This window comes from Mastomys coucha, unplaced genomic scaffold (assembly GCF_008632895.1).
Source record: "Mastomys coucha isolate ucsf_1 unplaced genomic scaffold, UCSF_Mcou_1 pScaffold4, whole genome shotgun sequence".
Classification (NCBI taxonomy): domain Eukaryota; kingdom Metazoa; phylum Chordata; class Mammalia; order Rodentia; family Muridae; genus Mastomys; species Mastomys coucha.
The window spans coordinates 1,883,959-1,909,703 of NW_022196910.1; the positions used below are offsets into that span (position 1 = coordinate 1,883,959).

At 57.2% G+C, this 25,745-nt stretch overlaps 2 protein-coding genes across 11 annotated transcripts; both read right to left on the bottom strand.

Moving 5' to 3' along the window:
* Window positions 1–101: 101 nt before the first annotated feature.
* Window positions 102–22,155, bottom strand: Apc2 (APC regulator of WNT signaling pathway 2). Of its 10 annotated transcripts, none has more exons than XM_031349276.1 (15): window positions 22,032–22,155; window positions 16,232–16,390; window positions 15,993–16,083; window positions 15,725–15,905; window positions 13,700–13,808; window positions 13,485–13,598; window positions 13,216–13,293; window positions 12,967–13,065; window positions 12,071–12,458; window positions 11,167–11,262; window positions 10,819–10,958; window positions 10,370–10,447; window positions 10,052–10,168; window positions 9,357–9,571; window positions 102–7,291 (listed from the first exon to the last, which is right to left on the bottom strand). In XM_031349276.1, the coding sequence occupies exons 1-15, from the start codon at window positions 22,083–22,085 to the stop codon at window positions 2,302–2,304; spliced, it is 6,909 nt and encodes a 2,302-aa protein (XP_031205136.1). In that variant the 5' UTR covers window positions 22,086–22,155; the 3' UTR covers window positions 102–2,301. The 10 variants fall into 10 exon arrangements, with proteins under 10 accessions (XP_031205136.1, XP_031205135.1, XP_031205143.1 ...); XM_031349275.1 differs by having other exon boundaries at window positions 13,485–13,601; XM_031349283.1 differs by lacking the exon at window positions 22,032–22,155 and adding an exon at window positions 19,043–19,357 and having other exon boundaries at window positions 13,485–13,601.
* A 1,832-nt stretch (window positions 22,156–23,987) lies between these two features.
* Rps15 (ribosomal protein S15) lies at window positions 23,988–25,523 on the bottom strand. Its single transcript, XM_031349288.1, has 4 exons — window positions 25,451–25,523; window positions 25,074–25,159; window positions 24,230–24,464; window positions 23,988–24,138 (listed from the first exon to the last, which is right to left on the bottom strand). The coding sequence occupies exons 1-4, from the start codon at window positions 25,451–25,453 to the stop codon at window positions 24,025–24,027; spliced, it is 438 nt and encodes a 145-aa protein (XP_031205148.1). The 5' UTR covers window positions 25,454–25,523; the 3' UTR covers window positions 23,988–24,024.
* Between the last annotated feature and the right edge of the window lie 222 nt (window positions 25,524–25,745).

The following is a 25,745-nucleotide window of genomic DNA, read 5'->3' on the forward strand; positions in this document are numbered from 1 at the left end:
GGGAGCTCAGAAATGCCTTCTGGGGTTGGACAGCAGCTGCAAAAGAAGGTCCTGGAACAACCTCCCCCCTCCAGAGCCTGTGTTAAAGAAGAAGCTGCAGAGCAATGGAGTGGCTCGCTTTATTAAAGATATGAACAAGAATCAGAAGCCAGGCTGGGTGTCCTCCCGGGGGTCCGCATGGGGGTCGGGGGGTTAGTATGTACAGAAGGGTAACACTGCAGAACAGGGCAGAGATGATACGGCAGCAGAGGACACACTGACCAGGTGTGAGCAAGGGGGTGACATTGGCCAGGGACAGTGCGACAGACAGACACACACACTGAGGTAACTGGTGGGCATGATGCCCTAGTCAAGCACCCAGTGGTTAGTCTCCAGTAGACCACTGGTGTCCAGCTCAGGGTGCTAGCAGTCATCATCAGCCTGGCGGATTATTGACCTCTCCTGTTCTGTCTCTAAGGACTCGCCAACTCTTACCTACCCTGGGCTGGATGTTACACTGTGTCTGGTGTCCCCCACTGTGTGGGGGGGAGAAGGCAAACATGGCTGCTGGGCTCAAGGCTGACAGGACAGGAGAAGGTGGCTGGGAGAAAGATGGCCCTTGCATGCTGGTGCCACAGCCCAGCTGTGTCTGCTGCTCCACTCTGAGTCCTCCCCACGGCCCACGTGGGGAGACCAAGGGACGGAGCAGCATGTGTGCCACCTGAGCTTCTACAGCGTGTGGTACGCAGGCTCAGTCTACGTCCCCAGTTCAGGGTCATCCTGGAATGTGTCTAAGGTGTGAGAGGGTCCCCTAGAGCCACTTTACTCTGTTCTGAAAAGGGCCTTCCTTGTCCCTCCCTACTAGTCAGCCACAGGCCAGCAGCTCTGGCTGGCAGGCAAGGTCCCGGCATTGAGCAGTTGGTGTCTGGAGTTTCTGCTGTGACACTGTTCCCAGCAATTAGGGCCAGAGCCCCAGACAAGGAAACAGCAGGCATTGCTTGGACTGTGGGCTTTCAAAGCTCTGGACAGGTATCAGGATAGGTGTAGTGCACAGATGATGGCCCCTAGTTATCAGCCTGCCCCTGGGAAGCAGCAAACTTGGCTCTTAGCTCCCTGCCATAGAAGGGACCCATGGGAAAGGGCAGCAGTGTCGACAGTTCCTCCCACAGCCTCCCGCCCCGCCCCTGTCTCAAAGCTACTTCCCTCTTCTCAGAAGAGGGACTCAGGCCAGCTTAGGGACAGTCCCTCCTCTGGGAGCAGCTCATGCAGGTGGCCGTAGCTGTAGGGTCCCTTACAGAGAGCAGCCTGGGGCCCCACAGTAGAGAGGTTGTTGGCTCTCTGTGGAAAGGCTGAGTTGAGTCCTCACTCTGCCCCAGGCCCCTGTAATGGACACACACAGACCCACCGCCCAGATTATTGAAGGCTTGGCTACGTCTGGATCCCCGCCCTCAGTAGCAGCTCCAGGCTCCCCATCGTGCCATCAAGTCCCATTTTGATTCCAGGCTGTGGCTGAGGCACGAGGATCTGATCTGGTCCTGACACCTGCATCAAAGACAGGCAGGACTGGGAGGGACCCGGTTCCCACAGACAGGCCCGCCTACCTCCCTTCAGGGATGCCAGCTGACTCCTTGGGCCCCCCAGAGCCTAGCCAGCTTTTCCGTGGAATAAGAGTCCCCCTTGTCAGTAAAGGGACACAGTGTCAGCTGATCCACAGCTTTTGCCTCAAGAGGGTTGTTCGCCCTTGGCAATCTCTCAGCGGCCATGATGAATGCTGGGTGAGCAGCTTGTCTGCAGCCCCTCACCAAGCGCTCCTCAGCTGCCTCAAGAAGGCAAACACCCCTGGCAGAGTCATCATTAACCAATTACCCTACCACTAATTACAGGCTTCCACAGTGCAGGGCTGAGGCAGCCCCAGCTGCCTAGCAGAGGCTCACTGCCTCACTCCCCAGCCTGTCCCCACCTGGGGCAGGCAAGCTCAGTCATCTCCCTAAGAAGACATGTCCACCCTCCCGCTGGGTGCAGCTCAGGGCAGGTCCCGCATGGGCCCACAGCTAGTGGCCCTCAGAGACTGGCTGTCCACCCCTTCTCAGGCCCACCTCAGAAAATGGGGCTGTGTATGCCCTGCAGCTAGTCTGTAAGCTGATCCCCTCGAGTCCCAGGCATAGAAGCACGGGCTGGCCCTAAGGTGAAGAGGTGCGAGCTGGACAGCGGCTCTGAGGGCGTAGGTGTGCCTACTCGGAGCATCTAGAGAGCAGGCCTACAGCGCAGCCAGCCTGGGCCACAGGGTGAGGAGAGAAAGTTCCAGATTCAGGCCTATACCCACTACTCCAGGAGGCTGGCTGGAGAGGAGACAGGGGCTTTCTCCATTGCCGAGTCACTGGCCATTGTGGCCGTTGCCATAGGGCTGGGCACATAGTTAAAGGGGGGAACCCGTGCAGCCCTGCTGGGGGAGCCATGCCTGATAATGGGAAAGCCCCCCACAACAGCACTCAGACCCTCATGGGTGAAGGGCGCTGAGGCAGGAGGCTTGGTGAGTACTGGTCCATCCACATCGCTACCCAGGGGAGCCACAGGGCCACTGGCCGGGGCCTGTGGGGGATCCCTGCTCTCCAGGCTGGGTGACGTGCTGGAGTTGGTCTTAGAGGTGGCCACGTCCTCCGTTTGCACCACTGCGTCACTGGTCTTGCGCTGTGGAGTTCCAGCGGGGCTGTCTTCCGGTGATGAGCCCCTGAGAGGCAGGGCAGTGGCAGGCAGCGTACTGCGCAGGATGTGGGGGACATCTTCATCTTTGATTCGACGCCAGGTCGTACCAGGCGCAGCCACCCTGGGCAGCGACCTGGCCTCGCCATCACTTCCCCGGCGAGTAGCATTGGCCTGGGTGGTGGGCACAGAGGCAGCACTATCAGGCCTGCGGGACACGCTAATATGTGGCAGGGATGCATACCGCTTGACTGTCTCAGGCCGCCCAGGGGTCGCCCGCACAGGCAGGCGTGAGGGGCTCTCAGAGCTGGTGCGTCTGGGCGCACGTGGGGCGAGACCTGGCTTGGCCTGCGGGGACTTCTGTGCTGCCAGGGGCTGCCGTGGGGATACCCGCAGCTCATCACAACGAGAGGAGCAGAGAAAGACAGCAGGGAGTGCAGGCCGTCCACGGCGGGGCGAAGCGGCCTGGGAGGTGGAGGCTGTGGAGTCGGCAGAGGACAGCTCCGATCTGCGGCGCCGGAGGAGGCCTGGGGATTCCTTGATGAAAGTCAGCTGCCTTCTGAAGCCTGAGCGATCCGAGGACTCACTGCCACTGGAGCGGGCTGAGGCTACACGCACCAGGCCTAGGCGGCTGCCACGCGCCCCAGGAGTCCCCTCAGCCCCAGCTCGGCCCCTGGAGCCAGGCTCTGGGGACGGCCTGGCCAGTGGAGGTGGCACTCGCCTGGCTGGCCTTTGCATGAATGGGATCCGCACAGGTGACTTCTGGGTCTTGTGTTGCTTGGCCAGAAGGGCCCTCGCTGGTGACTTGGGCACCGGGGACCCCCCAGGGCCGGGCAGAGGCCCTCCTGTTGGAGTGGCCAGAGGGGACCGCCTAGGCCGGGGCTGGGATGCTGGGGAGGTCTGTGAAGAGCTTGAGGATGGGGTCTTGGCGAAGCGGGCTGGAGGAGTGGCGCTCCTGGGTGGGTGGCGTAAGGCTGCCAGCTCAGAGATCTTGCCTGGTCGGTGGAGGCTCCGTGATCGTTGTTGCTCAGGGCTGGGGGCTTTGGTGGCAGTTTCTGTTTGAGTGGTACCAGATGTCCCCATCTTCTTAGGTGTGGTACAAGGTCCAGAAACACCTTTGGACTGAGCGCGAGAGGCTGGGCTGGCTGAGTAGATCACTGTCCGTCCCCGGAGCATGGCTGATTCCCCTGCCATCATTTTCTGGGTACCCTTTGCCTTCTCAGGGCCACTAGGAAACCGGGGACTCCCACTGATCTTAGTGGAAGTTGTGCCCCGTTTCTCAGGACGCCAGGTACCCCCAGCCTCTGCCACAGGCTTTCGCCCTTTCCTGAGCTTGGAGGGCTGGAGAGTGGAGCCTGCTGACACCCCAGACACCAAAGACAAGAGGGAGTCGGACTCGGAAGAAGCTTCCAGGCTGGCTTTGGCCGCTGCCTGGTGCAGCCACGTGACAATGGAGTTTGCGCCCTCTTGGATAGCCTGCCACTCCACGCTGTCTAGGTCAGAGGCTGGATCGGAGCCAGGCACCTCTTCCTGGCATTTCTGTGGTATCTCACTAGGCCTCATGTCTGACCTCACCGCTCTGGGCTTGCGACGCCGAGAGCCAGGTACCTGGGTCCGGCGCCTGGGCATGGCCAGGCTGATACATCTCTGCAGAAGTTCCTCTTCTCCCCTTGGACTAGGAGAGCTATCCTGTTTACTGCCCTGCTTGGGACCTCGAGCATGGCTGGCTGGCTGTTCAGAAGCCTCAGGCTCACTGAGGGAACTAGCTGAGGAAGTCAGGGAATAGCAGGGCGGGGTCTCGTCCACGATCAGTCTGGGCTGGGCCCTCACAGGGAGTGTGGCAGGCTGTGCTGCCCTGGATGGGGTCTCCTTCCTGCCTGCGGGTTTCTCACGCTTAAGAGCCCGTGGGATGGCTGATGCTCGTCGAGGTGGTGGTGCTGTGGTGGCTGGTGGCTCCTCATCAGAGTCATAGAAGCAGTACACAGCTTCCTCTGTCGGTGTTGTGAGGCATAGTGACTGCAGGGCACCGTCTCCGAGGGTCCGGGTCTGGCACGAGCCACCCCTGTTGGACCGAGCACTCTGAGGCCGGCTGAGGGGTAGTTCCAATCCTGCCCGGTTCCTATTGGGCCCCCGGGCATGCTCTGTACTCTTACTAGTGCCTATTGCCTTGGGCCGGTGCCCACGGGTCTGCCTGGCAGGGGCAGCTCGGCCTGTAGGTTTCTGCCTGTCCCCAGGCCCAGCTGGCTTGTCCCTGGAGGGTCCCTGTAAGGTCTCGTCACTGAGCGAGGCTGCACTGGAAAAGTTGACGGGTGTGCCTTCTGCAGAATCTGTGCCCGAGTCATCACCCCGAGCAGGGGCGGGCACTAACATGTACACGGGGACCGGCAGTGCCCGGCGGCCAGGCACCAAGGCTGAGGCCACCTTACGGAGCCGGGCGGGCATGGCTGCCCCCAGACATTCACGCAAAGCCTCCAACTCTTTATCAGCCACTGACCGAGCCCTAGAACCAGCTGGTGCTGGGCCATCCAGGCGGCTGGCAGCCTCGTCCCTCCGACGGTGGCCCCCACCACCCACCGAACGTTCTGGACAGGCTGGTGGCCTCAGACGCAGCTCCACATCCTGCTGGACATACAGCTCATGCAGGGCCAGTGCACTGAGGCTGGAGGCACAAGAGAAATTCTCGTCTGGCTTCTCCACTGTGAAGCGTACACTGCCGGCATCCAGCTCCGAAGGCGGCTGGCATCTTTCCCGACAGTCTGCAATGTCCAGGAAGCGCTTCACGTAGCTTTCCCACTGCAGGCTGAACTGACTGGTTTCAGGCTGCCCAGGAGGTGCCGGGGGCGTCTTGCTGCGGCTGGGTGGCATCGTCTGCCCGGGGCTGTCTGGCAGCTCGCTGGGACTCACTGTACCACTGCCCAGCCCACTGCACGGGTCACTGGGGATGGAGCTGGCAATGGAGCGGCTCTCGAAGCTGCCCAGGGAGCTTACAGAACTACAGCGGCTCAGGACCAAGGGCGTCTCCTGAACGCAGTTCTCAGATGAACTGGATGGTGTTGCATCCTCCACCCCAAGACCTCGACTGCGCCCCCGCTGCTGGGCCGGGATGGACACCGGAAGAGAGGTGGACCCGGATGCTCGCCACGCCCTGCCTAGCTCGGCCTCACCAGGACCAGCCTCCTCCAGCCCCTCCAGGGATGAATCGCTGTCAAGGTTCTCCACCTGGCTGGGGACGGCATGGCCCGTGGAAGACAGAGAGGACAGAGAACTGCACCTGGAGAGGGACATTGGTCCATCCTGTGCCACCAGCTTCTGCAGCACCTTGCTAGCCACGGGCAGTGGAGAGGCCACCAGTTTCTCAGGGACTTTGCTCAGGCTATCCGCCGGTATCCATGCCTGTTTCCGGGCCCCCGGGGAGGTTCCCGGCCCAACCAGGGGTCTGACACCTGCCCCAGCCGCGCCATCGAGCAGTGGAACATGCTGATAGGTTGGGGATAACTTGATTGTGCGCACTCGGGCATCGGTGGCTGCTGTGTCCCGGGCAGGAAGTTCAGCCCGGCTGGGAAGGTCCAACCGGCTGGGCCGAGTCTGTCCGCGCACAGGGTCATCACGGTGCTCCGCCAACGCAGCCAGCGGGCAAGGCGTCATGTGTTCCCGGGTACAGTAGCCATCACTGGTGCTACCGCTGTTCAGGCTGTCATTCGAGAGGCTGGTGTGGGCCGCCTTGAGCCTCAGCAGCGGGTGCGCTCGGCTGCCAGCCTCACGCCGCCCACCCTCGGTGCCCCGGCACGGAGAGCAGGACTGTGCACGGCCCTCCCTTGGCGCCTCCTGCCCAGGGTCCCCCGAGCTGAGACTGAAGCTGTCGTCTGATGAAGTGTGCAGGGCAGAGATGTCCTCCACCAATCGGTCGATCCGAGCCACGGCCAACGCCAGCTTGGCCTTGGCCTTAGCCGCCACAGCTGCCTCCCCACTAGCTTCCTTCTCAGCTTCTAGGCCACCCTGGCGGGCAGGTGGGGTGCGGGCCAGTGCCTGGCCCTGAAGGAAGGGACCGCCAAGGAACATAGACATCACTGCTGGGCTGGCGGGCTCAGCTGTGGTGGCCGCAGCAGCAAGGGATGGTGCGTCGTCATCGTCAAAGCAGCCGGAATCAGAAGCGTAGTCCTGCACCAGCCCGTCCAGGTGACGGAGGGGTGGCAGGGGCTTTTTTGAAGTGGTCTCTGCCTCGGGAAGACCCTGCTTCTCCAGGTGACCGAGTGCATGCACCAGGTGCCGAGTGTCCAACTCAGCTTCCAGAGCCCTCTGCTTGCGGACGTACAGACTGGGTACGCAGGTGCCTGGGGAGACGGCCATGGCTGCGGCCTGATACTTGGCAGGTCGGTGAGCTAGCAGGTTCCGTAGAGCGGCGGCACTACCCATGGCAATCATCTTGTGTTTGGAGTGGACGAGGTTGCGTAGCATGCCCACAGCCCCCAGGTCCCACAACAGTTCCTGGTCGCGGGGGCTGCGGGCAGACAGGTTCCAGAGGGTGCCGCAGGCATTGCTCACAATAGTCAAGCTGTGGGACGTGAGGTGCTGCAGCAGTGTCTGCAGGCAGTTGTGGTCACGGAGCACCTGCCTGGGGGAATCCAGAGTAAAAGAAGGTGAGCTTTACCCCAGCCCTGAGATGCCCACCCAACCATCCACACCACACTGCCATTCACGTCATACCCACTACACGAGAGCTCCTCCCCCAAGGTCCCCAGCACAGCGGCCCCAGGCCAGCCATGCTTGCCTGGCTCACCCACTACTGTAGCCTTTTGCTCAGTCATGCCTACCCCTTGCCACCCATATTCCCACCTCTCCCTTGCTGAACTCTTAGTCAACCAAGTAAATCAACGCAAGTAACCCTGCGTGTGGTGACCCGGCTCAGCCAATCACAATTATGCCCCTTGGTTTGCCCGTCTTCGCCTCGTCTATACCCCTACCTGTCAGGCCTGTGCTCAACCACGCCCACCTCCACCTTGCCCCTAACTAGCTAAGCTACCCCAGCATGCTGGCAGGTTTAGCCACGCCCCTCCTTGCCCCGCCCACCACACCAGACTAAAACCACTAGATAGGGCAGATAAACCTGTCCATCCTTTGGGTTTGAACTTGAGAAAAAATGAAATAGCTATAGCATAAACTCTCCTAGCCGCACTGCACGACTCCCTGCAGTTTTTTGGTTTTTGGTTTGTTTTCAGGAAGGATCTCAGGAAGCCGAGGCTAACTTTAAACTCCATAGCTAGCTAAAGGTGGCCTTTCTGTGCCAGGCTTATAGGTGTGTGTCCTATGCCCCCATATCTGGGTTATCTATTTAGTTTTTTTGTGTTTTTTTTGGTTTCTCGAGACAGGGTTTCTCTGTGTAGCCCTGGCTGTCCTGGAACTTACTCTGTAGACCAGGCTGGCCTCGAACTCAAAAATCCGCCTGTCTCAGCCTCCCAAGTGCTGGGATTAAAGGCATGCACCACCACAGCCCGGCTTGTTTTTTGTTTTGAGACAGGGTTTCTCTGTATAGCCCTCGCTGTCCTGGAACTTGCTCTGTAGACCAGGCTGGCCTCGAACTCAGAAATCCGCCTGCCTCTGTCTCCCAAGTGCTGGGATTAAAGGTGTGTGCTGTGTGCCATTACTGCCTGGCTGTTCGTTTGTTTTTAAGACTTATTTTAAAATTCTTTTTTTGTTTGTTTTGGTTTGGTTTTTTCGAGACAGGGTTTCTCTGTGTAGCCCTGGCTGTCCTGGAACTTACTCTGTAGACCAGGCTGGTCTCAAACTCAGAAATCTACCTGCCTCTGCCTCCCAAGTGCTAGGTTTAAAGGCATGTGCCACTACTGCCCAGCTTTTAAAATTCTTTTTAAAAAAGATTTACTTATTTATTTTATGTTTCTAAGTATACTATCTCAGACACACCAGAAGAGGGCATCAGACTCCATTACAGATGGCTGTGAGCCACCATGTGGTTGCTGGAGATTGAACTCAGGACCTCTGGAAGAGCAGTCAGTGCTCTTAACCACTGAGCCATCTCTCCAGTCCAATTTTAAAATTCTTATCATTTTATTTCATGTGTATGGGTGTGTGTCTGTCTGTGCATCATGTGTGAAGTGCCTACCAATGGCAGAAAGGGGTGGCAGAGCCCCCAGAACTGAAGTTACAGCCCACCCTGAGTGTTGGGAAGTAAACCCAGGTTCTGACTAAAAGTAGTACATATGTACAGCTAAGAAGCACCTCATACCTAACCCCCACCCCTTTTCTTTCCTTTTTTTTTTTTTTTTTTCTGAGAAAAGATCTCATTTGACAGTCCTGACTGGCCTGGAACTTGCTAGAAGCCAGGCTGTCCTTAGAGTTGGAGGGCATCCTCTCTTTGCTTCCCAGGTGCTGGGCTGAGGAGCGTCCCCTGCCACGACTGCCTTGTGAATATTATCTAACAATGTGGTTTATGTTATTCTATGTGTCCAGTCGTTTTGTCTGGATGTTTGTCTGTGTGCCACATGGTGCCCACGGATGTAAGAAGAGGGCACAGGATCCCTTGGAACTGAGGTTAAGGGTAGTTGTGTGTCACCATGTGGTGCTGGCAACCAAACCCAGGTCCTCTGCAAGAGCAGCCGTTGTGCCCCACCATCTCCCTGTCCCCACCTCTGTGACTTGGGCAGATCGTGATGGGAGCTGACCTGTAGTCCTCCCGTGTGGCAATGAGGCTTGACACGTTGCGCAGGATCCCACCGCCACTCTCGATGACCGCCAGGGAGTTCCCTTGGCAACGGTATGTGAGGGTGCTCACCAGGAAACCCAGTGCGCCATCCACTTGGCAGATGGCCGCCTTGTTCTCTGTGCTATGTGCCGACAGGTTCCACAGAGCGCTGAGCACACTCTTTAGGGTGGACTCCTGGGGTGGGAGGAAAGTGTGGTCAGCATGAGGGGTGTAGCCACTAATGGGCCCACCACTATGGCCAAAAGATTTTCCACAGAATCAGCAGCAGCCCAGCCTGATAGTGAAGGCCTGTCATTGCACACTCAGGAGCCTGAGGCAGGAGGACTACAAATTCCAGGGCAGCCTGCAATATCTGCAATATAAATAATATGCAAAAAAGGCTGCTAAAGTAGCTCTAAGTTAGAGCCCCTGTGTAGAATTGCCCAGTGAGGGGCTGAGGGCGTGGCTCAGCAGTGAGGGGCGTGGCTTAGCAGTGAGGATTCTATGAACGTCAGTACTTTTATCCTTGGTGTGGTGTGGTGTATAGGGTTGGAGGTTTCAGAGCTGTGGTTTCCCCAGAGACAGGGTGCTCATCACCTGACCCGGTGTCTCTCCCCACTCTGAGCCTCTGGTGGTGCCCTCTGACCTCCCCAGTCCCAGGCTGTCCATGCTCACCTTGGAGGCCCGCAGCACACATTCCATCAAGGCGGTCATGCTGCCGACCTCCCTCAGCACCTTCTTACTGTTGATGTCTGCCCTCCATGACAGGTTACGCAGAATACTGGAAACAACCTGGCCAAGGTGGGAGGGGCACGGCACCTTCAGTGGACCCAGAGGCTAGGTTCCAAAGGTGTCATTTCCTCCCACCCACTGTGACCCTGGAAGATGGCCCATAACAAAACTTGGGGTATTGCCCTTAGAAATGATCACCTGTGGTAATTGGCCCAACCCAGGAGAAGCAGGCCAAGCCCGTCTCTACCCCTCCCTGCATACCTGATGCAGCTCCTCGCTCTCAGAGGCAAGCTGGGCCACAATAGCTTCCATGCAGCCTCGGCGGGCACACAGAGTGGCCTGTTGGAATTGACATTGGACAGCTGTGGTCACAGCAGTAAGAACAGGGGACTCCCCGGCCCTTCCTCTCCCGCCTCCCAACTGGCCAGCTAAGGAAGTGAGCCTCAGACAGATGGACACATCTGGACTCTGCCATTCCAGAGATCACGATTCTCCAGACCTTGGGGGTCAGGGAGCTAGAGTAGATGTCACCCCAGCAGAAACCCTCCCCAGCTCCTACCCTCTCTGGACCATATCATCTGCCTGCTCTACCCATCTGTACACTGGAATGACTGTCCCCATCTCTCAGGACCATATCCAGTCTAAGGTTATGTGGGGCACACCTCAAGATGGTACCTGACCCTTGCCCATCTTCCTCCCACCCCGGAAACCTTGTTGGCAACGTCTCCAAAGGTGAGGTTGGTGAGGGTCATGCCAGCATAGCGGCGCAAGGCAAGGTTGAGTGGGTCCCGGGTCATCTTGTGCATCTCATAATCCACCTGCAGTAGCTCTGCCACAGCCTGCAGCCCCCCTGTAAGTGTGGGAAGGGAAGCTGGGTGTCATGGAAGGGCTGAGGCCGGCCAGAAGGGCAAGTCTCCCCATCCCGTACACACCTACCTTCCCAGTTCTTTTATAAGCTCCCCATACACACGGCCCCATCCTCTGTGTCACGACATCAAGAGAGGTCAGCCAACAGCTGTGGCCACGGCCCAGGAGAAGACCCCAGATGGGACACTCACCTAGCTCATTCATAGCCCGACGGTATTCTTCGTCAAATGACAGCTTCATCACTGCGCAGGTAGCTTGGCAGATCTGCGGCTCGATGGGGACAGGAGCTGTGGGCAGGCGTGAGGTTAGAGACCCGCTCCTGGAGTGATACCCACGTTCTCCCTTGCCTCTCTCCATGCGATCCCTACTGCTTCAAAATCTGTGCCATGTCAGACACTGATTAAAGGCCTCCTATACAAACGTCTCACGGCAGAGGAGCTGCGGCTGCTTACATAACTCTAGCAGGGACAGGCCAAAGAAACCCTCACTGTGCTGGTGGCCTGTGATCTTATAGGGCCTAGGGTATAAGGCAGGTTCAAGGCCAGCCTGGATAAATTAGTGAGACCAAAAAAAGGAGGACTGGCTGGGCAGTGGTGGCGCATGCCTTTAATCCCAGCACTTGGGAGGCAGAGGCAGGCAGATTTCTGAGTTCGAGGCCAGCCTGGTCTACAGAGTGAGTTCCAGGACAGCCAGGGCTACACAGAGAAACCCTGTCTTGAAAAACAAAACAAAACAAAAGGACTGGTGGCCTGCATCAATAATACAGCCCCTGCCTAGAATTCCCCAGTGAAGAGCTGGAGGCGTGGTCGGGCTAAAGCCCTGCCTAGAATCCCCGAGTGAGGAGCAGAGGGTGTAGTCAGGGGTGGAGCTCTGCCTAGAATTCCTTAGTGAGGGGCTGGGGGCGTGGTCAGGGGTAAGGTCCCTCATAGAATCTTCCAGTGAGGTTTTGACGGAGTGGTCAGGGGTAAAGTGATTCTTGTTTATTCCTTTGCCACACTGGACCCTTGGGTCCAGCTAGAAACAGTAAGAAGGTGCAAGGCTTTGTTGGTTCCCTGTCCCAAACCTATCCAGGCCCTGTGGAGGCGGCATACTCACTGTCTCCTGTACCACTTTCTGTCCCGCTGTCCCGCGCCTGAAGCCAGTCCCAGCAGGTCTCGCAGTAGGCTCGGATCTGCTCCAGTACGTGCAGCACACGCATCTCCTTGCGTGCCAGGCCCTGATCCGGCTGGGAGAAAACGATGTTGTGCAGTGCGGCGTTGGCTCGCATGCGTGCATCTTTGGCACCAGGCGCCCCGGGAGTCCCTGCACGCCCGACAGACCCAGCCTCAGTGCCATGAAGGATCTGGAGCAGCAGTGGCAGGCAGCCCGAGCGGCGCATGGCTACGCAGCTCTCTGGCGAGCTGGACATGGCCAGCAGCGTGCGCGCAGTATCTTCCTGGTCGCGCGTTGCCAACATAGATAGAAGCCAGAACACCACCTCCACCTGCAGGGGAACACGGGACGACTGCAGGCTCACAATGGGAACTGTGCTCCACCACCTGCAGTTGGCAACTCTCCTTCAGAAGGTGGCTTGGGGACCGGTAAGATGGCTCAGTGGGTAAAGGCACTTGCTACCAAATCTGACGACCTGAGTTGTATTCCCAGGGCCCAAATAATGGAAGGAGAGAAAAGACTTGCCAAGTTGATCTCTGACCTCCACACCTACACCAAAGCATGACCCGCCCCCGCAGGGTGCCCATACTATGTAGGACGCTTTAATCCCAGCACTCAGGAGGCAGAGGCAGGTGGATCTCTTGAGTTTGAAACCAGCCTGGCATGAAGGGCAAGTTCCAGGCCAGCCAGGTCTACTACACACAGTGGGACTTTGTTTCAGAAAAACAAAGACCTCTCACCTCACAGGGAGCCTCAGTCCAGAGCGGCTTTCTAGCAAAGGGGGTTGCTTGGGGACCCCCAGCCCACTGGCAGTCCATCTTCTGATTTTCCCTTTTTACCTTGCTGTTGCCAGGCTGAGGGGTGCCATCCTCAGGGTGCGTGGGGACTTCTGCCTCTTGCTCCTCCTCCACTGCCACAGGCTTCACCGCCAACAGAGCCTGCAGGAAGAGCATATGCCTGGTGGTTCAGGCCGCACCGCGCGCGCACAGGCTGCAGACCCCTTCCTGGGCCCAGAGTAGGGGAATACCATTGAGTTGACAGGCATCTGTCATCACCCCCTTCGGCCCTAGCTCTGCTTGTCTGGGTACCTGGGGCTCCGTCTGCTGCACCCGGTCCTGGGCTTCCAACAGCTCCTTGTCAATCTGCTCCAGGCGCGAAGCCCGGATCTAGGGATCAGAGAACCCGAATCGAAGTAAGCTGGTTCCTTAGGCGGACTCGGCCCCTGACTGACCCCGCCTCCTTCCAGCCTTGACCCCTCCCATCTCTGGCTACACCTCCTAATTCTCCGCCCTGCCGCGGACTCCTCCCATCCAGCACGCCCTCCACTCCCCCAAGCCCGGGTCTGCAGGTCCCGCACCTGCGCACGCTGCACCATCTCGTCCGAGGTACCGAAGCGCTCCTCCATCAACGAGCGGATGTGCTGGGCCTCGAACTCCAGCTGCTGCCGAATCAGATCCATCTGCATCGAAAACTGCTGGGAGGGGGCAGGGGCTGTGGTGAGGTGCGTTCTGACCCGGCCCCCTTACCACCGCTACACCCCTGCACCTTCCTTAGGTGTGCCCGGGAGCTCACCGTATCCACGTGTGGCAGCTCATCCAAGCGCTTGGACAGGCCCTGGAGCTGAGAGTAATACCACAGCTTCTCCTTCTCCTCTTTCTCTATCTCGCTCAGCAGGAAGCACCTGGGGGATGGGATGCACGGGACCTCCTTATGGGTGGGATTCTCAGGGACAACCGCAACACCCACCCCTGCCCCTGCTCCAAGCTCTGAGGTGGGCATTGAAAGGAACTGAGTGACAAAAACAAAACAAAACAAAACAAAAAAAACCTTGCTGGGTGGTGATGGCGTACGCCTTTAATCCCAGCACTTGGGAGGCAGAGGCAGTCGGATTTCTGAGTTCGAGGCCAGCCTGGTCTACAGAGTGAGTTCCAGGACAGCCAGGACTACACAGAGAAACCCTGTCTTAAAAAACAAAAAGAAAAGAAAAGAAAAGAAAAGAAAAGAAAGGAAAGGAAAGGAACTGAGTGGGTGAAGAAAAGCTGATTAGAAAGAGAAAAACAAAAACAAAACAAAAAACAATCCCTTAGGAGGCTGAGGCCAGAGGATAGCCGAGTTCCAGGCCAGCCTTGACCACAAAGTGTAACCTCATCCCAAACAAGGGTTTTGAGAGATGGCTCATCAGGTAAAGAAACCTGTAGCCAAGTCTGACGACCCAAGCTCCATCTTCAGAACCCACACAATGGAAAGAAAGGAACTTGTGCCAGTCACCCCAGCACTCCGAAGGCTGAAGCCGATCTCTGAGTTTGAGGCCATTTTGATCTATAGGACTGGCAGAGCTACTCAGAGAAACCCTATCTCGAAAAATAAACAAATAGCCCAGCAGTGGTGGCACACGCCTTTAATCCCAGCACTTGGGAGGCAGAGACAGACAGATTTCTGAGTTCGAGGCCAGCCTGGTCTACCGAGTGAGTTCCAGGATAGCCAGGGCTAAACAGAGAAACTATGTCTCAAAGAAACCAAAAAGACAAAAAAGAAAAAAGAAAGAAAGAAAGAAAGATAAACAAATAACCAGATAAAAAGGAAAGAATGGGGCATCCTAGGCATTCTAGGAAAGCCGGAGAAGCTCTGTGGCACCTGCTCATCTCGAGTGTACACACCAGGTGTCAGGAGACTGACCAGCCTGGCTTATATGCTGAAACCCCTTCCTTCCTTCCTTCCTTCCTTCCTTCCTTCCTTCCTTCCTTCCTTTCTTCTTTTTAAAAAATATTTTTTTATTTATTATATATAAGTACACTGTAGTTGTCTTGAGACACACCAGAAGAGGGCATCAGATCTCATGTGGTTTCTGGGAATTGAACTCAGGGCCTCCGGAAAAGCAGTCAGTGCTCTTAACCGCTGAGCCATCTCCCCAGCCCAAGACCTTTCCTTTGATTTATTTTTTGTTGAAATAGACTAAGTTAGAGGCGTGGGCAAAGGCACTTGTCGGCAACCTAAAAACGCTGAGTTTGATCCCCAGGATTGCCTGTTGTTCTCTGACTTCTACACACGTGCTATGGTGTCCCCAAAGAAATAAATGTGGTCGGGGAGCCAGAAAGAAAAAAAAAATACCAATCAACAAAACTATTTCCATTTTACAGAGCCCTAATCTGAGAAGTCGCGCCGCAGAGCAGACTTAAGCTGTTTGTCGAGTGACCTCGTGCAACCCAGAGGGGCTGAGCTGGGTTGCCCCCTCCAGCGCTTCCCCCTCCACTGGCCCTGGGCCCAGAATGTTTGGGCTTCTGTCCTTCCATCAACAAAGGCCTCCTTGAGGATCTCTGGCATTAAGCCTGTTTCTGAGCCCTGACTTTGGATGCGGCTCTGTCCCTAGAGACGCCTGTATGTCTCGGACCCGGGGGTGGGGGGTGTAGGCTTTTCTCCCAGGAGCCTTTCCCCTTGCCAGAAATGTCCTCATATCCTCTGTCCACCAGTTGGGGTCACCCAGGCAGGGACAGAGTGGAGATGAGTGAAGGAGCCTGGAGGTGGGTGTGGCTGATTGGGGACGGGGCCCAATCCGAGGGCAGAGGCTCCTGGGGCGGGTCCTTTCCCACGCCCTCTCACCTCTCCTGGTCTAGTTCTTCCAGCAGGCGGATGGTGGCCCTGCTCAGCTCTCCGAAGCTGTCCTTGGATGGTCCAGAGCCGTGCACTGGGCTTCCCTCTGGAGTCCGGGCGGCAGGCTCTGGGCCCAGGGCGGGAGCATGGAACTTCAGGTTGTAGAGGCTACTGATGTCAGTCTGAAGAGCTGGAGGTGGGGAGGCACGGGTGAAGGTCAGCGGCCTGCTCTTACTATGTTCCTGCTGGCCATGGGCCCGTTCTAGAAGTCACTCACCTTTCAGTTGCTCTAACACTTCTGTCTGCCCAGAGGACACGAGCACTCTTGCCTCCTGCTCCAGCTTGCCCTGAAGGTGTTTCAGGACCTCCTGCGGGCATGGTAGGGAATAATAGGCTTGTGAGCATCGGGGCTGCCTGGACACACAAACATCTGTCACCCTGGCAGTCCACATGCTTTGAGAACCCCTCCCAAGACATCAGCACTTTCTGACCCATGCCCTCCATGCAGGCTCTCACCTTCATTCCAGAAGTCTCTGTCTCTAGTTTGGAGAGATGGCTAGAGTTATCCCTCAGCTCCTGCCTTAAGTGAGTGTTCTCGGCCTTCAGGGCCTCCACCTGGCGCACCAGCTGCTCATAGGAACCCATGGCGCTGGTCATTTTCAACTCCTGCAGTGCCTGCGGCAAGGGGTCACAAGGGTGGGTGCTGGTCACTGGAGCCCCCTTAGAAAGTCCTGGACAGGAGCCCAGCTCTCCCACCCATCCTGGGTGTACCCTCAAGGCAGGCATGGCTGTCTAGTGTGAAGTAGGCACCTGGGAGCCAGCATTTGAGACCGACATAGAATCAGGAGGAACTGAAGCTGGGAGGTCACCAATGGCTGTATGATGTGTACAAGACTAACTGATGGGTGGACAGACAGAAAGACTCCAAGACACCTGTACTGACAGCCAGAGGGACACACAGACATCTGTTACCCTGGCAGTCTAAGTCAGCAGGGCCCACAGGAGAAGCTGACTGCAGACAGACAGACAGGACAGGACACCAAAGCACAGAATGCCAGGCTGGCAGACACAGTGGGAAGGAGGGGTCACTAGCTGGCCCAGAACACCGTGAAGATTGAGGAGCCCTGGCTAAGAGAGCTATGGGCAGGAGGCAGGGAGGCTGGTGGAGACCCAGACTCACAGCAATTGTCCTGGACCGGGACCCCCTGTGGCCCCACATCTCTCCATTCATGCTAGGGTCCCCAGTAGCTCTGTTCATGGCTCAGCAGCCTCCAACCCAATACCATGCACCCCCCCCCCAGCTCCGTCACAGTCCCGTTCTTTGTGCTTCTGCTTGTCTTTTCTTTCTTATGTCTGGCCTCCTCCCCTCTGTCCAGCCGGCCAGTACCTTCTCCCTCAGCTTGGCTCTCCCTCCTCAGCTATCCTGAAACCCCCAGGACTGATCCCCCTTCCGTCTTTGTTCCCTTCCATCTATGGGAGCCCCCTCCCTCTGCCTTTGTCTGAGGTCCACCAATAGCGTCTCGTCCTATCTGCTGCTCCCTCCTCCTTGGAAGCTTCGTCTCCCTGCCAGCCTTGAGGCTTCATCCCAAACCAACCACACCCCCACCCTGCTTAGGTGACACCTGCCCCTTCCCCCCTGAACACACTAATCTAATGCTCGGTTTTCTCTGAAAAGTCCCTGCCCACCCTGATGTCACCCACCCAGGACATGGGTGGAGGGAACCAATGAATAGCCAGGGTCTCAGCCCTCACCATTTCATCCCCTCCGAGGGCCTAGCCATGCCTTCTGCTCTCTTCCTACAACAGCTGCCCCCCCCCCAAAAAAAAGAGAGAGAGAAACTGAGGTCTAGGGCTGAGAGGTGGGAAAGCAGAGAGGGGAGGAAGGAAGACAGATGTAATCAGAAGCCAGACCCTGAGATGCTCAGAAGTCCAGGCAGTTAGCCAGGCATAGTGGCACTCACCCGTCATTCCAGCCCTCAGGAGGTGGAGGTAGGAAGATCAAGAATTCAAGGCTAGTTTAGGCTACATATTGGGTTCATGGCTAGCCTGGGCTACATATGGCTCTGTCTCAAAAGACCAAAAATTAAAACAAACAAAAACAGACTGGTCCTCTCTCCATGCCTTTCTGTATCCACCTGAAGGGTGGGGAAAATCCACCCTTGGCCCGTCCAAGGGCTGATGGGAGGTCCCAAGGGAGACCTGCTCATACCTGTCTGGGTAGGATGTTAATCCTATCCAAACCAAATTCGGGGTCTCCCAGCTAGGATCAAGGTTCATATCTAATCTAACCCCTGGTTGGAGCTGAAGTTACCCATGCCATGCCCAGCCAGGAGAAACAGATGAGGTTTGCCAGGTACAGACATCCACCCCCACATGCTGACCTGGCCAGGCATTCTCAGTCCATACTTGATGCCCTTCCTCAATGTAGCCTGTTGTTCGGACTCCACAGGGCTGCCAGCCCTCTAAGCTGGGTGCATTCGCATCTGCACCGCACTCACCCCTCTCACCAGGCCACTCCTCCAGCCTCTTCTTGCCTGCTATACACTGAAGTCACACTCCCCTCCAGAGGAAGCCATGAGGATTCCATCCTGGGGCTATGGCTCCCAATGCCCTCGGGATAAACCCTGACCCCCACAGGCACACTCGGATTCGCTGGGGACAGAGATACATTCACTTGTCCTCAGGTTCACACCAGGCCACCTTTGACTCCGCTAGCCCCACAACCAACATCTTCCTACAGAAAGCGCCACCCCCGCCCCCAGCCCCAAGCGAAGATCAAGAAGCCACCTCAGCAGATGACAGGGACACAGCAATAACGGAACGTGGATCTACTGAGCGCCATTCAGAGGAGGGAGGTACGCCACCCAGAGAGGCTCATCTCTGACTTCCTGTCGTCCCATTCCCTCTACAGAGAGGGAAAGAGGCAGACCAGAGCACACAGCAATTCCCCAGAGGCGCACAGCATCCTTCTCTCCTCCATTCCTTATGCATCATCTCCCAAGGATCTGGTGTGGTAAACGTGCGTGTGTGTGTGTGTGTGTGTGTGTGTGTGTGTGTGTGTGTGTGTGTGTGTGTGTGTGTGTGTGTGTGTGTGTGTGTGTGTGTGTGTGTGTGTATGACCAGCCGCAGCGCCTCGGATGCCTGCCTGCCTCATCCGGACTCAGTTTCCCCTCAGCTCCTATTCTGCCTTTGAGTCCGTACTGACAGGGCGCGGCAGGTCGCGCCCCTGCTCTCCGCCCAAGGGAAGACGCACGGCTTACTTGCGTCTGGGGTAGCTGTAAAGCCCAGGGCCTTCTCCCTCCTCTTGGCTAGGCCTACAAGCCAGACCTGGGGTGTCTAGGTCTCCGGGGGTCTCAGCAGCACAGGCAGAGGGGGTTGTTCCAGAGGGACAAAGCCGGATCCCGGCTTGGCCAGGCGGCGCTGCCGCTCCGGCGCTGGGCGAGACCACTGCAAGCGAGAAGGGGAGGATGCAGGATGCAGGAGCCTGGGCCAATGGCGGCGCGGGAAGATGAGCTGGTGCTATGGCGACAGCCAATAGCAACCCGGGGCAGGGACCCGTGCTGACCGTGGGGCATCGGGCCTTGTCTGGGACTCAGGGGCTGATGGGGGTGGGGGCAGTGGAATTGGCAAACCCCTTACCAAGGGGGGAAGGGGACACCCCAAAGACTAAGATCCCAAGCAAAACATCAAACTGATAAATATTACACCAAAGTCTTGGGGGAGGGGACCACTCAATCCACCTGCCGGGTGTGGAAGTGTCAAGACAGGAGGATCTGGGGACAAGCAAAGCCAAGAGTGCCCCGAGGTCCCAAATAATCTGGGACGTGGAAGGCTGGGAGATGGGCAGGCACTCTGGGGAGAGACTGGCAACCTCTCCCCATCTTTCTCCAAGTACCAGGGCGTGCCATTTCATGTGACAGTTCCTCTCTGTCTCTCTGTCCCTGTTCCTATCTCCCCCTCAGTCTCTCTCCAGATTCAGTTCTACGATGTCCAAAGGGTCCTTGAAGTTGCAGCGCCTGGGACTGAAAAGATGGCTCAGTGGTTAACAGTGCACAGTCCTCTCCACTGGACACAAGTTCAGATTCCAACAGCCAGATCTAGTGGCTCACGGCTGCCTGGAACTCCAGTTCCAGGGGATCCCACACCTGTAGTGACTGCCTGCATGCACATTCTTGAGCACACACACACACAGAGAGGGGGGTGGGGGCGAGTGAGCCCAGGATTACACTTTCTGAGCATTCCTACGGCTTCCAGCCGCACTCACAGGACATAAAGGTTATTGGTGCTGGGAGAGGTGGTTATGTGGCCTATTGTGGTATTTTTCCATCTGGGGGACCCAGAAAAATCATGGAGTTCCTGCTCCTCCGTGGATATGACGGCGTTCCAGGCTGGCCAAGGGACCTCCTTACCCCACAGTGTCTCTAGGCAGTAAACCCCAGGGCACTGAAAGGCTTCCAGCCAAGGCGCAGCTTAGACCCGCAGTTGCAGTAACAGCAGCAGCCAGACTTGGACAGAGCTGTCCCTGCTGCCCCAGGAAGGAGGTGGCAGAAGGGCTCTTGCTGGAGCTGTTCTCCATGTCTGTCATCCCAGCACTGAGGCTGAGGCAGGAGGATTGCATGGAGTTTAGGATCAGCCTGTGCTAGGGGGAAGCGAGAGTTGGCATGGCCCACTAGCAGTCAGCTTGGGGGCTGGGAGGGCAAGGTGCCTGGTGTGGAGGAATAAATAAGGGTGTGATACAGGCATGGTGAGTGTCTGGCATAGCATTAGAGGAGGATATGTAATGATATTTAGCCAGGGCAAGCCATCGAGCCTGGGAAAGCTAGGAAGGTCCTCATAGCAGCGCTAAATTGAGCAGGCCTGGAGCTGGGTGTGTGTGTGTAGGGGGGTGCAGGGGGACACACAGAGCCTTTTGACTTTAGCTCTGCCTCTACGTCCTTTAGGCATACCTATCTCTGGCCTCTGGCCTCTGTGTGGGTGGGAGTCCTTAGTCTACTCTGTTTCCTCCTGGACAGACACCTCAGCTGCCTGGGTCCTCTCAGGCAAGGGCTGGTGGGAGGAAGGGAAGACTGGCCACTCCCATACAGACACACGGAGGCCTAGGCTAGGAAACACTCAGCTTCAATTCACACCACAGCTCCATGCAGGCCTTTGAGGAGGATGGGCTTTTCTCCTGCCTTCTCTCCTTGGAAGGCTATGGGGACCCATAGGCAAGATGCCCTCAGTCCCAAACCTTTAGAACATTCCTCACTCCTGTACTCCTCCTTGCTGACCAGGCACAGACAACCCCAGCCACCAAGTACCTGAGACCTGACCTTCAAGCGACACAGGAGACCCTGTACCTGCAGACCGAAGCCCTTGTCTCCCAGTTCCAGGGCACTCCAGGCTTCCCAATGGGCCATGCACCCTGGGACCTCCACCCGTGACACTGTAGAGGTCACTGGGCCTCTCTGATGACTGCAGGTGTCATCTTGGCGTCCCACCAGCCACCCTCTCCTAAGTGGGTTCCACTGGGTGCGGGTTGGGCACAGAGGCAGTTGTATAGCCACATGATGGTCATCATTTGGGCATGGTTGTGAGCTGGGTAACAGGTCACAGCCCTAATGGGGAGGAGTTAACTGCCGCTGGACCAGAGTAATGGCCCTCAGTTTCCCCAGAGGGGAGCGGGCTGATGACACAGCCAGCTCCTTCCGAAACCTCCAGCACACAAGCTTTTCTTTGGCTCAGTCATGTGACCTTGACTGCTTAGCTGTGCCCCAGCCTCAGTTTCCCCTTACATGTCGGAACTGCAATACTGCACGAGACTCAGAACAGAACCTTTGGAATGTCATAGTCAGTGGACACTGAGCAGGGAGGCTCTAGCCCAGTAGTGTCTTAGGGAAACTGAGGCCTAGCAAGTGCAGGGCGTGGTCGAGGCCTGCATCCTGCCCTGGCTGGAGCCTGAGCTCGGTGTGCACCAGCTGCAGCCTGCAGCCCTCTGTTCTTCGGAGACCTGAGGGTCTCCACAGAAGAGAGGAGGAAGAGGAGAGAGAGGGTCTCCTGCGGAGGGATTCTCCCGCAAGGAAAGCCTGCGCCTGCGCGGGTCGGGGGGGGGGGGGTCACTGCAGTACAAGGGAGGGAAACCCAGCCCCATGCACATGCTCAGGAGGTTTCCTTGGCAACTGTCTCCAGAGCAACTATGAAAGACCCCCGACCCATCAAGTTGGCTAGCTCTAGCACGAGTGTCCTCTACTGTCCTAGGGGCCGCCATTCCCACAGTCAGGACCTCACCTGGCTCTCCCCACACCCTCAACTCCGACCAGGATTCCCTGCATCCTACCTGGTTCCCAAAGAAGGCTGAGTGCAGCAGGCTTAGGAGTCCCAGGAGCCCCATGAAGCTGCGGCTGCCCGAACAGCGCGCGCCCCGCCCTCCACCGCAGGGATGGAAGGGGGCGGGAGTATTGCGCCTGCGCATAGACAGGGGCGGGAGGGGGTGTCACCCCACTAATGAGGGGTGACCCAAGACTCTTGAGATGAAATTATAAGACAGGATCCTTTTGGGTAGAGCGACAAAGCATATCTCTAATGGGCCTGGATCACCCTAAGGGTTGGAACCGGTCCATTGAAGAGGAGGGGAACCATGGAGAACCGAGTTTGTGGGAGCTAGATGCGCCACCCTGTGGCTATGACACTATGGGTCCGTGTGTGGATAGTAACCTGGGTGACCAGATACACGAAATTCACTCAAGAAAAATGTTCTGGGTTCCAGCCTTAGAGCCGGGCACAAGGCATGGAGGGGGGCCCGCTGGATGTGGACTCTGTCGTGTGAACATTATTGAAATACTGTGTGCTCAACCCTGTCAAACAGGTCTAGAACCCTGGTCTTTGGCTACTCAGCAATGAGCAAAAAGTTAAAAGTTGGCCATGTGGGGTGACGCACATATCTTTAATCCCACACTTAGAAGGTAGATGCAAGTGGTTCTCTGAGTTCAAGGCCAGCCTGGTCTAGAGTCTCAAAAAAAAAAAAAAAGATTAAAAGTGGGGTGTGGTGGTCCACTTGAGATTGAGGCAGGTCTCTTTGTTCCAGGTGCCAGGGATGTGATCTAGGCCGATTGGTGATTGGTTACCACTGAGCTTTGTACCACATAAGTGTAGTAGGCGACCCCCAGTGACTGACTGAGGGGATATTGCACATCTAGCCCGCCCCTGCCAGGAATTGAACCTAGAGTAGCCAAGAGGAGCCAGGCATTGACGGCCCCTCCCCGACACCTCCTAGGAGCCCCTGGAACTATTGGTCCTAATTTGATTTTTCCCATCTCAGTGTTACCTGCCTGGTGCTGTGGGTGAGACTGATGACAGTGACCCCAAAGACAGGCAGACAGTACTCAGCAGCTAACAAGTGTGTGCTCTGCTGAGGACCCAGTCCCTACATGGTGACTTAGAGGCTGTGTGCTGTACCAGCTCCTTGAGGACCCAGCACCTACATGGTGACCCACCGTCCCAGGTGATCACATACCCACTTATGGCCTTCGTGGGCAAAGCCACTAACTTGTGTATGCACACACCCACAGTTAAGTCTTCAACCAGGAGCCCTGGGTGGTTGGTTAGGCTGGAGACGGGCTTCCCTGCCAGGATGACAGCCAGCAACCCCAGCTGTCCCCAGAGGTTCTCCAGGAAATGCCTGGCTGTCATCACAGCACACCAGAGGCAGGTGGACGAGTTCCAGGCTATGTTAGACTATACAGTAAGGAAAGCATGTCACGACAGTGGAACATGTCATTAGTCCCAGAACCAGGGCCTGAGGCCAGCCTGATGCACACAGAGAAAGCCTGTCTTGGAAACACAGGCCAGGGGTTCTCTCCACTGCAGATGTCAATTATGTCAGAATTCCACAAGTAGGAGGCAGAGCCTATCACACTGCTTGCTGTCCCAGGTCAAGAAAGCTCCAGGGTAAGTTCTGCAATAGCACTGAAAATATCCCCGAGCAGGCTGCAGCAGGTCACTGCAGTCCCTTCCACACAAGCAATTCCTGCAGCCTCCACCTCCTCAAACCCAATCCCAGGCAGCAGCCCTGTGACCTTGCTCATGTTCAACTCTGGCTGCACTCTACTGTGATGTGATGTTGGGCAGCTTGAGAGCTGAGAGGAGACAGCAGCAGAGATGACGTGGGCGTTGTTGGGAGCCCCCTTACTTGTAACCGTTCACCTTCATTCTGGTGGACTGTGACAGCCACCCAGAGGGCTCCAGGTTCCAAACACAGGGACCAACCCAACCCCCAAGAAGAAAAAAAACAGAATCCAGGGACCAAAAAACCAAGTCTTTATTGGCCTCGGCTACTTGAGGGGGATGAATCGGGAGGAGTGGGTAGCACCGATACCGGGCCGGCCATGCTTCACGGGCTTGTAGGTGATGGAGAACTCCCCCAGGTAGTGGCCGATCATCTCTGGCTGTAGGTCGAGAGCAAGCAGAACGGTGTGAGCAGCCATGGAGCAGAGAACAGCCACCCACCCAGCCACACTCCTCCTGGACCACACTCACTTTGATCTCCACCTGGTTAAAGGTCTTGCCGTTGTACACACCCACCATGCTGCCGACCATCTCAGGGAGAATGATCATGTCCCTCAGGTGCGTCTTCACCACCTCGGGCTTCTCCATGGGTGGAGCCTCCTTCTTGGCCTTTCTCAGGCGCTTGAGCAGCGAGTGCTGCTTCCGCCTTAGGCCGCGGTTCAGGCGCCGCCTCTGACGGGCGCTGTACAACTGCATCAGCTGCTCACTGTGGGAGAAAGGGGTGGCTTATGCTCTGACGACCCCCAGGGTATGGAGACCCTGGGATGTGGGCCACCCCAGGGACAGCAGGCTGCACCAGCACCGCTACCCAGCAAGGAGCATGCCAGGAGCTGAGGCTCACTGAAAGACAGCCCAGCCAAGATCACACGTCCTCACTGTGGTCAAACTTCAGGGCACAACCCTCCAAAAGGAAGCCACCAGCTTCCTTGGGCAATGGTGTAAACCGAGGTCACACCTTTGCTTTTTGACAAATTACCAATCCCTGGTTCATCTCCCCCCAAGACCACAGGGAGGCCTGTCAGCCCAGCCACCCTAGAGACCGAGGCAAGGAAGATCACGAGACTCTCTTGAACACCCTAAACCTGCAGCAGGGACCGAGTCGATAAGAGCGCTTGCCCGGGAGGCCAGGACGCCCTGAGTTTGATGCCGAGCACCGTGATGGTGACCCAAACACACGGGAGGCGGAGGCAGAGGGTCAGGAGTTCGGGGAGAGCCTGTGCAAAGGTTCTGCCTCCATCTCCAGCACCACCCACAGAGAAGGAAAACGTGCAAACGCACAGCGACCCGGCGGGATTAAAGTGATGGGGCCTCTTACTAGGACATGTCGAGCAGCTGGTCGAGGTCGACGCCACGGTAGGTGAACTTGCGGAAGGTCCGCTTCTTCTTCTGCTCCACTTCAGCCTGCGTGAGCGCGAGTCGGGGTTAGCAGGGGCTCGCCATCCTTTCCCGGGAGCCCAGGGCCGGGCTACGCGAGCTGCACTCTTTCCGGCTACGGCGCCCGGCGAGGTGACACACTGCCCGCGGCCGGCCGCCCGCAGCCCTCCAGACCCTTCCGCACCCGCCATCCGCAGTCTCCGTGGGCCGGAGCACACCGCTCCATCCCCGAGCTGCGACTCTAGGGTCCTGCGACAGGGCCCCGGGAGGATGGCGAGGGATACTCCGGAGCACAGAGCGCCGTACACGCATACTCACCATCTTGGCGATTGCTCAGAAAAGGAAGCGTCGGCAGCGTCTGCGCAGTTATCGCGAGCTCTGCCGGGAGGCACCGCCCCCAGCCGCACAGCGGCTTCCGCTCTCCGGAGACTCGCTATCGCCACCTGCTGTCCGGAGGTTAGAGCAAAAGCGCCGCTACCCTCCAGAGGGGCGTGGCTCCCTTGGGTTTTTTTGTTTGTTTGTTTGTGTCTGTCTCTCTGTCCCTATTTCTCTCTCACTCTCTATCCTCCCTGTTTCTCTCTGCGCGTCTCTTTCTCTCTGTCCCCGTTTTCCT